Source organism: Neofelis nebulosa, chromosome 17 (genome assembly GCF_028018385.1).
Source record: "Neofelis nebulosa isolate mNeoNeb1 chromosome 17, mNeoNeb1.pri, whole genome shotgun sequence".
Classification (NCBI taxonomy): Eukaryota; Metazoa; Chordata; class Mammalia; order Carnivora; family Felidae; genus Neofelis; species Neofelis nebulosa.
The window spans coordinates 15,622,115-15,633,908 of record NC_080798.1 but is presented as its reverse complement, the minus strand read 5'-3'; the positions used below and the strand labels follow the sequence as shown (position 1 = coordinate 15,633,908).

General features: G+C 54.1%; 1 protein-coding gene across 1 annotated transcript; it reads left to right on the top strand.

The window, feature by feature from the left end:
* Positions 1-201: 201 nt before the first annotated feature.
* On the top strand, positions 202-11,448 carry EIF3K (eukaryotic translation initiation factor 3 subunit K). The gene is made up of 8 exons (XM_058707778.1): positions 202-353; positions 1,210-1,308; positions 3,159-3,279; positions 4,956-5,030; positions 7,475-7,541; positions 7,644-7,721; positions 9,750-9,875; positions 11,380-11,448. The coding sequence occupies exons 1-8, from the start codon at positions 295-297 to the stop codon at positions 11,409-11,411; spliced, it is 657 nt and encodes a 218-aa protein (XP_058563761.1). The 5' UTR covers positions 202-294; the 3' UTR covers positions 11,412-11,448.
* The last annotated feature ends 346 nt before the right edge of the window (positions 11,449-11,794 follow it).

Below are 11,794 nucleotides of genomic sequence, written 5' to 3'. Positions count from 1 at the left end.
GTACGCGAGGCCCGGGAAAAACGTTAGCCCCGCCTCCTCGCCCCGAGAGGGCGCCTGCGTACTGAGCTAGATGAAGCCTTTTCTCTCGCTGTAGGTCCAGCTCGGGTGCAGCGTATGCGCACGCGCCACACTGCGCCTGCCGGGAAGAGTCACGTGACAGCTGTCGTAAGCGCCTCAGAGAGGAGACAGCAACGTAGTTTCCGTTTCCACCCCTTCTTCCTTTTCCGGTCCTGGCGGACGCCGCTTCGGTTGGATTCTCGGCTCCGGGCCCCGGTGTGGGAGGCGACCGTAGTCATGGCGATGTTTGAGCAGATGAGAGCGAACGTTGGCAAGTTGCTCAAGGGTATCGACAGGTCCGAGCCCAGTCGGAGGGAGCGTTTCTGGCCAGGCGGCGTGGTGGAGAGGATTTTCTAGAGACAGCAAGGGGTGGTCGGGATCCTGGACTTGCTCGGCAGTAGGCTTTCCCACACTTCCCGGCGGAGATGTTTAAGGAAACGGCGCTGCTTGGACCTACGGACAGGAGATACAGCCTTGCCTACCTCTTACTGCTACCCCCCCCCCCATTTTAATTGCTTTAAGGTCTCTCTGCTTCTCAGCTTTCCCTCTCATAGCCTCAAGATTCCCGTGACTGTGTTCCTCAACCTCTCACTGCGTGTCAGTGCCTCTTCATGTCGTCTTTCTTTTTCCTCTCATGGCATTTATTCAGCACACGTCACTGGAATCTACTCTGGCAGGCTGGACAGTGCTGGGGACCAGAGGTGACCAAGACAGCTGCAGGCCATGCTTTCGTGCAGTTCTCAGTTCAGAGTCCAGACAAACCGGACAGTAGGCAGTGATAGTGGTCAGGGCTGGAGTGGGAGAAGCTAAAAGGAGCCTGGGCGCAGAGGGGGAGAAGGGGGTGAGTGGCAAAGATGTCCAGGAGACCAGGTATACAGGTTACAATGACTGATTGGCTGAGAGGTTAGGGGTGCATCCTAGAAAGGGCCCAGGGCTCTGATGGGGTTCAGAGCTTAGGCTTAGGTCTGGAAAGTTGGTAAGTGTTATTAGAGATTATACGGCTGATTCAAGACTTTAGTAGAGTTAAGTGGTTACTGCCAGATTTAGAGGGAAGGAGGAACAGATTGCAGTGCCCCCCCCCCCCCCCCCCGCCAAAGTGACTGGTCTCAGCCCCCGTCTCCTCACTGCTCACCCATCTTGATTCTTCTGTAGGTACAATCCTGAGAATCTGGCCACGCTGGAGCGGTACGTGGAGACACAGGCCAAGGAGAATGCCTATGATCTGGAAGCCAACCTGGCCGTCCTGAAGCTGTGAGTGTCTGCCTCCATCCCCGCCTCCAGGCCAGCGACCAGCAGGGTACCACTGGCAACATTGGATGAGGCTGAAGTTGGGGGTAGCCTTTGGGAAGTGGCTTTTCTTGGTGTGCAAAACTAGGAAGCCAAGGGAGTTGGGGCAGGAGGAAAGATGGTTTTTAAAAAAGTAATTACGGGGTACCCATATAGGTTAGTACAAAACACAAATGAATAGCTAAGTTAGTACAAGTGAACCCCCATGTGATCACCACCCATAGCGTAGAGTTGAGTGTTGCCCAGGGCCCCAGGCCCTTTGCCTTGTATGCTTTGTGCCACCACCTCACCCCCACCCTGGTGACCATTTTAGGCTCTCGTGGTCTGGCTTCATGTGAGTTTACCACACTCGCATGCATACTGATTAGCTTAGCTTAGTTTCGTTTGCTTTGAACTTGACGCAAATGTAGTCAGACGGCGTGAGCTTTTCTAGACTCGGCATCTTCCTCGTCTCGCTGGGTCTGTGAGATCCATCCATTTTGTCTGCAGCTGCAGGTTTTTGTTTTTGCTGTTTAGTGCTCCGCTGTGCGACTGCCTTAATTGTCCATTCGCTTGCTGACGGATAGTCGAGTTCCTTCCTCGCGGTGCTTTCTCAACATACCGTCAGTTGTGTAATTTTTATATATTGTCTCGATTCTGACGTCTGGGAAATGGAGATACAACAACACTTGTACTGATGGGGTCGTCTAGATTGTTTCTGATGATAACTGCTGCTTAGTGGGTGCTTCTCATGCGGTGGCTACCGTGCTGTCAGCTTTTGTGTGTTTTAACTCGGATGCTATACTGCCCTTGTGAAGAAGATAGGGTCGTTCTTGTCCCTTTTTTCGAGGGAGGAAACTGATGCACAGAGAATTTAAAATAGGCAGTCCAGGGTCCCTTAGCAGGGAAGTTTAAATCCAAGCAGTCTGGACCGAGAGCTGCTGGAGGGGAGGGGGGTGGGTAACAAGGTGACGGGCGTTAACGGGGGCACTTTTTGGGATGAGCGGTAGATGTCGTATGTAAGAGATGAATCACTGGGTTCTGCTCCTGAAGCCAAGACTACACTGATGATGAACTTGAATTTTTTTTTATTACTATTATTTTAATGTTTGTTTATTTTTGAGAGAGAGGCAGAGAGCATGAGCAGGGAGGGGCAGAGAGAGAGGGAGACACAGAATCCAAAGTAGGCTCCAGGCTCTGATCTGTCAGCACAGAGCTCGACGTGGGGCTCAAACTCATGAACCACAAGATCACGACCTGAGCCGAAGTCAGATGCCTAACCAACTGAGCCACCCAGGCGCCCCAACTAACTTGAATTTTTAAGGGGGTGAGGGGGGCTGGGTGGCTCAGTCCGTTAAGCATCCGACTCTTGGTTTCTACTCGGGTCATGATTTCACGGTTAGTGAGTTTGAGCCCCATGTCAGGCTCTGCACTGACAATGTGGAGCCTGCTTGGGATGCTTTCTCCCTGCCTCTGCTCGTGTGCTCACTTGCACTTTATCTCTCTCTCAAAAGTAAAAAAAAAAAAAAAAAAAAAAATCCAAGCAGTCTGGTTCCAGGCCCTCAACCACTATTCCAGACTAATACTTACATTGTCATTTGTGAACCACTTAACAGCATCCGCCTTACTGGGTGGTTGGGAGGATTAACTGTCCCCCATCTGCAGAACAGGGACGTAGGTGAGGGAGGTTAAGGTCACAGAGCCAGAATGCTGTGATTGGGAATGGAGCCCAGGCACGTCCAGCTCCCAAGCTCTGGGCCAAAGCGCTGGGCATCTGATGAGGCCCAGGGACCGGCACATGCCACGATTGATGTGTCTCTTGTTCCCCTTCTCAGGTACCAGTTCAACCCAGCCTTCTTTCAAACCACGGTGACCGCCCAGATACTGCTAAAGGCCCTCACCAACCTGCCCCACACCGACTTCACACTGTGCAAGTGCATGATCGACCAGGCACATGTATCCTTCTCATTTCCAGGCCGGGCGTGTGGGCGAGGGGGGAGGGCAAGGTGGGTGAATTCACGGGGAAGGGTCTGTGAGTTCAGCCGCAAACACTTGGGTGCCTGCTCTGGGCTTGCAGTGCTGGATGGGACATTTTGGTGGCTGAAACAGGTCTGGCCCCTGCCCTCACAGAGCTCACAGTCCAGTGGGGCAGTAGGTCCTCTATCGATGACAGCCTGGAGAAGTCAGGGGTTGGGGTTTAGAGGGGCCAGAGGAGAGGAGGAACCTGCCCCTGCCTGGATGTTAGGGAAGACTTCTTGGAGGAGGAGACATCCGAAAGATGAACAAAATGAAATATTAAGGAAGGGTGATCAAGCAGAGGGAACTATACGTAAGGAGGCCTGGAGGAAGAGAAGAGCTTGGTGCTCTTTCAGAGGCAGTAGAGGAAGTTCAGCGCGGCCTTACCACAGATTTCAAGATACGTTTTGGTCAGACTCAAAAGGGCGCTAGGAAACTATAGAAGGTTTTAAAACCGCAGAGTATTATGGGTAGGTTTCTGCCTTAGAAGGATTCCCATGAGGGTTCTAGCTGATTAAGGAGGAGGAAGTGGGGCCTGAGCACCAGGCAGGAGTCATGAAGAGCTGAATTGACAGCTGTATGTGGCACACTGCTGGCCTTTAGTGACGGTGTTGAGTGAAAATGAACTGCCTTCCTGCCGCCCCCCCCCCCCCCCCCCATCTTGCTCTGACCTGCTTTTTTGTGGCTGGTCCAGCACTTGGCCGGGTGGGCCTCCCTCTGCCCTGCAATCACTTGACACACTTGGCAGAGCCGCCCCATCTACACCGTGCCCCTTGCTGCTGGCACTCCTGGTCCCCAGGGCTGCTGCACGCAGCCAAGCTGAGAAGTGGTGGCTTACGCCTTGAACCTGCACTGCCAGGTGTGTCTGTGGGGGGTCTACCTTCTGAGAAACTGTCCACCTTCTCCAGAGGTCTGCTCTGGTGGCTTAAAAAAAATAGGCTGGGGTGCCTGGGTGGCTCAGTCGGTTGGTTAAGCGTCTGACTTCGCCTCGGGTCACGATCTCACGGTTCGTGAGTCCGAGCCCTGCGTCGGGCTCTGTGCTGACGGCTCAGAGCCTGGAGCCGGCTTCAGATTCTGTGTCTCCCTCTCTTTGCTCCTCCCCTGCTCGTGCTCTGTCTCTCAAAAATAAATAAACATCCAAAAAAATAGGCATATGGTATGGCGTTACAAGTACAGAAAGAGCGTATGGTGGAAAAAGACAGTGGCTTCCTCCCTCCCCTGTCCCGCAGCCACCCCACTCCCCACCGCCAGGAGACAACAGTTGTTTGCAGTTCTTGGGTACCCACCCTGCCAGGGATCCCCTGGGGACACGCAAGTACAGTTGTGTGCATTCATGTCCATATGCTCCCCACCCCCACGGTGGCGCTCATGCATGCTGGTATGCATCTTGCTTTCGTATCCCAGCGTGCCTTGTCGCGCCTCTGCGTCGGTTCTCAGAGAGTTGACTCGATCCTGGTATGTGGACAGGCCAGTCGCTGACTTAATTGTCTCCCGTCCTTGGCTCACCGTTTGCCTTCACAGTTGTGCTTCGGCGCAGAAGGTGGGCGCGGGGAGATGGCTCGGCCGCGGCCTCCCGAGGCTCAGGTCTGTTTTCCCTTAACGCTTTCCTATCTCAGCAAGAAGAACGACCAATCCGACAGATCTTATACCTCGGGGACCTGCTGGAGACCTGCCACTTCCAGGCCTTCTGGGTAACTTGGCTCCCGGGGCGGGGGGCAGGGTGGGCTGCTGGGCCCGGCACGGCAGCCTGCTGAATGGGATGACCCTGCACATTTGTCGTCCACCTGCACAGTGGTGGGCGGTGGCTCCTGTGCCCTGGGCTCTGTGAGTGTGACCGCGTGGATTTGTCATCCTCGCAGAGTTTGGACTCCCACGTCGCCCCTTGTGCCCCCAGCACCCAGGGCAGGGCACCCGTGCGTGCCCCCACATCTGTCCTCCCTGCCGAAATCCTCCACCCTCTGAGTTCTCCCTCCCTTTCTTGCTCTAACTGGGGCCCCACCCTCCACTTCTGCAATGGCCCAGCGGGATGGCCGGGAGCCATCATTCCCAGATCCCGTCTCCCCTTGCACACGCTCAGTCCTGAAGTTCAGGTGTCGGCACTTCCTGCCCCGCCTTGTTGGTTTCAGCCCCCTGACAACTCCTCCTCTCGTGAAGGACGGAGCTCCTGTGCACTGCCCCACTCGTGTCATTCTCCGATGCTTGAAAAGCCAGAGTGGTGATCCTTCCACCACCTCGACCTTCGGGTTTTTCCAGCCCCTGTCTTCCATGTGGCCTCGGCCCCTGCCTCCCTGTCACGCCCTAGATCAGCTCTCAGCGTGTTGGACCCCTAAGGAGTTTAAAAAAAAAAAAAAAAAAGTACTGGTACTTGGCTTCAGCCATCAGAGCCTGATGTGACCGGTGTGAGTGTGGTGTAGGCTTTGGGGTTTTAAGCAGTTATCCCAGATGATCCGGATGCCTGGCGAAGGTTGGGAGCCACTGCCCAGTACTTGTCTTCAGTAATTGCTCCCTTCTCTGCCTGCGAATGGCAGACGTTTCTACCCTCTGACCACTTCCTCCTAGCTTCCCAGCTCGCCCCTGCGAGGTCTCCAGCCTGGCAGTTCTTGGGCCTGGCCGTCATTTCTAGTCCTCTGTTCTGCTTTCTCCTTTAGTGTAAATTGTGCGTCTGTATCTGAGACCAGAGAGAGAGGCTGGAGGAGGGCCCCCAGGGAGCACGTGACAGCCCAGCCCCACAACCCTCAACCCTCATCCCCTCCCAGCCTAGGGCCTTGCTCCTTGCTCCTTGCTCCCCTCCCGGCTCTTTGCACCTTCTCATCCCCTCTCCCCCATCCCGTCTGATCTCAAGGTCAATGAGGTGACCTTCCACCTCATTTTGTGGGAAAGTAGCCAAAGCAGAACTCTCCCACACAGTATTGCCCTCAGCCCCGACGTGTGCTGGCGGCTGACCGAGCACTTTTCTGTTTCAGTGGGTGAATTGTCCCTGCTCCCATCTCCGGCCACCCCTCCCTCTCCTCGGGCGCCGTTCCCCTTCCCTCTCGCCCACTCAGTGCCACCACACCGGCGGCTCCCTGCTCTCTTGTAACAGCAAACAGGGCCTTCCCAGATTGTTCTTGTCACCAGAGAACACGTCCACCGTGTAGTTCGTTCCTAGCCTACAAAAGAGAACTCTCCCTTGACCTTCGCCCTCCCTACTATCTCTGCCTCTTGCCCCTTTCCTCTGTTCCCCTCGGAGCAGAAAGGCTCCCGTCCCAGGAAACCCCTCGGTGTCCCAGCAGAGCGGTCCCGTCAGCTACCCTGCTCCAGGGGCAGGCTGCTGGCGCTCGGTCTCGCCTTCCCTCCCTGCTCACGTGACCCCACTGCGCTCATTCCATTCAGGCTCTCGTGACCAGCCTTCTGCCCCCCGGTCCCCAGCACACACAGTGTGGAGCCCACATTGTCTGCCCCGTCGGCCGCCTCTGATGGGGTGGTCACGCTCCGCTCCCCCGGGCCCTTCTATCATTTGGCTTCTCTGTATCCTGCCTCACTGGCTGCTCCTTTTCATTGTCCGTGTGGGTTCCTCATTTTCCTCACTAACGTGGGCGGGAGCCCTTGCTGGGTTTGAACAGAAACCTGAAGGAAGTGGGGGTGCTGGCCATGGGGAAGGAGAGTTCCAGACCCAACACCAGCCCGCACAAAGGCCTGGAGGTGGGTGGGTACGTGGTATGTCTGAGGAGCAGGGAGGAGGCCCCTGTGGCTGGAGAAAGGGGCCGAGTGGGAGGAGGTGATAGGCAGGTCCTGTGGGGCCTTGTGGGCCATGGGTGGGACACTTGACCTTTTCAGATCCGAGTGAGACAGCAGGGGGAGGTGGGTGAGCACAGTTAGCGAATCTGTCTCTGTTCCCTCTTTGGGTCTGTGGTTTCTGCCTTCTGATTCAAACCCTGGCTCTGTGATTTGGGGCAAATCACTTTGCTGCCCTGAGCTTTGGTTTTTTATCTCTAAAATGGGCATAAAGCAGTAACTTCCATCATAGGATGGCACGCAGAAGAAAAGTTGGCATGTGGGGTGAATGCTCGAGTGTTAACTTTTATTGTTCATTTCATTAATCTTAATATTCTTGGTGTTATTAACATTGTCGTGAGCATTATCTTTGCTTTCCCAGCAAGCCCTGGATGAAAATATGGACCTCCTGGAAGGTATAACTGGCTTTGAAGACTCCGTCCGAAAATGTAAGTCCCTCTCTGTGCCTGGGCTCCCCAGGGGGAAGAGGTAGGGAGTGGCAGCAGGGTCCTGGGGTGGCCTTTCACCATCTTTGTCCCTGATCTCTACAGTTATCTGCCATGTTGTGGGCATCACTTACCAGCACATTGATCGCTGGCTACTGGCCGAGATGCTCGGGGATCTGACCGGTAAGGCCTCTCTGGGTCCCTGGTGCCAGTCTGGGAGGCTGGGGGTGGTCAGGGGCAGTGGGCCTCCACCAGTTCCTCGGCTGGACCCACCCTTGCTTCAGCAAGTCATTGGAAGGCACAGCCCAGCTCATTACTGAGGGAGTGAGGAGCTGGCGTGAAACGTACTCTTCCGTGGAGATCCTGTGGCATTCATTTATTCTGCCTAAGTTCTCTGAATGCCTTCTCTGTACCAGGCACTGTTCTAGGCCTTGGGGATACAGCAGTAGCGAAACAGAATGGTTCGGGTTTGCTCTCATGGGAAACAAATAACAAGATGAGATGCGTGTGTTTCGTGTCAGCTCGTGGGGTGAGGTGGCTAGGTCCCTCAGTGGAGTTAGGCCAGGAGCCTGAAGGCCAAGCAGACGAGGCTGCTGAGGCAGGGACGCGCGAGTCTCATTCACAGAGCGGCCAGGGTGCCTGGTGGAAGCACGGTGAGCGAGGAGCAGAGAGGTGGTGGCGGGAGGGAGAGCCTCAGATGCCACGGGGCCTCTTGAGGACTTAGTCCTTTGTCCTGAGTGATCTGGAGCCCCAGGAAGGTTCTGAGCAAGGATGGACATGATCAGATTGGGTTTTTTAAAAAATCCTTCCAAAAGAAAGAAAGAAAACTGTGTTTATGTATTTGCTTATTTCTGCAAGAAGGAACACAGAAAGAAAAATAAAATGAAGAAAAGTGGTTATTCCTTGGAGGGTCAGGGGTGAGATTTGTCTGAGTACCTTATTGGGTAGTTCTGCTCTTTGATCCGGGTAGGTGTGCATGTGTGATTTTAGTTTTTTTAGCAGAAACTAACTTTTGTTGGACACTGTTTCAGGCACTGTACTAAGTGCTTTACATCAGATATTTTATTTGTTTACTTATTTATTTTTAAAGTTTATTCATCTTTGAGAGACAGAGCATGAACAGGGGAGAGGCAGAGAGAGAGGGAGACACAGAATCTGAAGCAGACTCCAGGCTCTGAGCTGTCAGCACAGAGCTCGACGTGGGGCTCAAACCCATGAACCATGAGATCATGACCTGAGCTGAAGTAGGCCACTGAACTGACTGAGCCACTCAGGTGCCCCAATGTTTACATATTTAAAAGTGAAATTAGGGGCATCTGGGTGGCTCAGTCAGTAGAGCATCTGACTCTTGATTTCGGCTCAGGCCATGATTTCACGGTGGTGAGATCCAGCCCTTCGTGGAGCCTGCTTAAAATTCACTCTCTCTTAGCCACTTTGGGTGGCTTAGTCGGTTGAATGTCTGACTCTTGATTTCAGCTCGGGCCATGATCCCATGGTTCGTGGGTTAGAGCCCCGAGTTGGGCTCTGCACTGACAGGGTGGAGGCCGCTTGGGATTCCCTCTCTGCCCCTCCCCCGTACTTGCAGGCTGTCTCTCTCTCTCTCTCTCAAAAAAAAAAAAAAAGAGAGAGAGATTGTCCTTCTTCTGCTCGTGAGTGCACTCTTCCTCTCAAAAAAAAAAAAGGTAAAAGTCAAAAAGGGATGAAACTGCTTTCAGACTTGAGTCTAAAGAGAAGCAGATCAATCCGTATCAAATCGCTAATAGTCACACAAAAGAGTGACTTCAAGGAGCTGGACCCTCTAGCTGAACGTCCTTACTGGCATATTTTTTAAGGGCAAAAACTGGACTGCAAAGAAATTCCCAACTGATGATCTGGGCTTATTGTTAGTGACAGCGATGACATAATTTTGGAACCATTTCAAAGTTGCGTGGAAAAGCAGAGAAGGAAGCTCACTACTGTTGTTAGACACGAGGATTTGCCCTGGGGAGAGAAAAGTGAAATAGAAAATAAAAGAAGTTTAGCCAAAAGCTCTGTAAGGTAAGGGTTGGAAAGCTAAAAGGCTCCCTCTGGCTGCCGTTTGGAGAATGAACCATAGAAATGCAGGAGACGCTGGTGGCCGGGAGTTGGTCAGGGAGGGTGCCCTGGCCTTCGGCTGCCTGGTACTGTGGGCTCAGGGTGACTGAGCCCCTGCACCGCCTGTGTCACCTGCAGACAGCCAGCTAAAGGTGTGGATGAGCAAATATGGCTGGGGCGCTGATGAGTCGGGCCAGATCTTTATCTGTAGCCAGGAGGAGAGCATCAAGCCCAAGAACATCGTGGAGAAGATCGACTTTGACAGTGAGTGGTGCCTCCAGGCCTCGGGCTGTGGGGCTAAGGAGATGCCCTTTGATAGACCAAGGCTAGGGCCCCCAGGGACTTGGGTGGTTACGTTCTGGTTCAGGGCCAGGAGATTTGCATCTGCCAGACTCCATGGACCTGTTTTCCAGGCCTCCCTGCTGAGGGAGGGATGGGGGGGTGTCCTTCCTTGGGACACCCCAGGGCTTGGACGGGCCTTGCGGGGTGTCTCCACACCTTTACTGGTCGCGAGGGCTCTGTCCTTGGGGGTAGTGCCAGTTCTGGAGTTGGGTAGCTAGGTGGAGATCTTGGTTCTCTGTTTCTTAGCTGTGCGCCTTTGGGTAAGTGATTTTACCTCTCTGTGCCTTAGTTTTCTCATCTAAAAAGTGGGGATCAGAGCACCAGTCATTATGACAGATACTACGTGGTTCCTTACACTTCTAAGTCATACGGTCCTCACGTGAACCCTGAATGGTAGGGGCTGTTACTGTAAAGTACCGAACAAGATCATAATAACCTACCTCACGGAGGTATGAGGGCAAAGTGAGACCATCTACGTAGAGCACTTCGCAAAGCTCTGCCGCGTCAGCCGTGGTCATCGCTGTCACACACACGCTGAACTAGCACAGGCCCCACAGATCCCTCAGCTGAGAACAGAGTGAAATAGCTGTGAGGTTAGTGCTCTCACCTGCTCAGTACATGTGTCTGAGCGAGAACCTGGGGCCGGGGATGGGCTGCTCCTTTGCACCTTGGGTCTCCTCCCCGTCCCTTGGTACGAACCTAGTGTTTTTAAAGGTATGTCCTGGTACAGCATGCCTTCTCAGTACAAACCAGCTAATTTGGTACTAACTTAGGAGCATGATCGAGTGGAAAATCAGCTCTGCGCTTAGGGACTGTGGCCCCTCACTCTAAATGAGAGGTGCCCCCTGTGTTGGGGCTCAGGTGGGAAGTCACTGGAACGAGGGGCTCTGCAGTGAGGAGCTGGAAGTCCAGTGTTTCCGGCGTCTTGCACATAGTATATAGTCAATGTCACTGTGAGAGTGGTGAGAATAGCAAACAGCTTGTACCAGGCGTTGCTCTAAACACGTCATTTAACCCTCTGATTGTGCGTGTGTATGCGGGGGGGTGCTTTATGCAGTTGGGGAAACTGGTTTTAATTAACTCGCGTGAGGTCACCCATCTGGTATGAGGCAGAGTTGTGATGAGGGCTTGGGTGTCCTTGCTTTGGTCCCGATTTTTAACTACTGCCCCGACTGCCTTTGCGGGGCACCTGGCTGGCCCAGTAGGTAGAGCATGAGCTCTCGGGGTCATGAGTTCAAGCCCCATGCTGGGCATAGAGACTGCTTTAGACAAACAAACAAAAACCAAACTGCCTTGTGAAGGTGACCAGGGCCCAGAAGGGGTTTGCGATCTGCCACCCCTGCAGAATTGTGGGTGTCATGGCTGCTGGCTGGAGGTTGGTCTCCCGTTCTTCCCGTTGACCTGCTGCCCCTTCTCTCCTCAACAGGTGTGTCCAGCATCATGGCCTCCTCACAGTAACTCGGCAGGCGCTTAATAAAGATTTATTGACTTCTTATTCCTATTGTCTCCTGCTCTTTGGCTTCCTGCCTCTGCCCCTCGCCCCCCAGAGGGAGCCCAGGAGCAGGCCTCTGCCCTCCCTTTGCAGGTGCCCCCTCCGCCCTGGCTCCTGTCCAGTGGCCTGGGGACTTCGGGCTCCTCTCTTCCCTCTTCAGGTTTCCTTCCCTGCCCCACCCCGGCAATCGACTTTCCACCCCCACCTTCCTGACCTGTCAGGTCACAAGTAGTGAGCAGGCGACCGAGTCACCCAGGAGGAGGAGGAGGTGAGGAGGATGTAGGAGTCCAGCCTTGCAGCTGGGTGTGGGGCTCTTCTGCCCTCTCGAAAACCCAGGTGAACAGGAGCG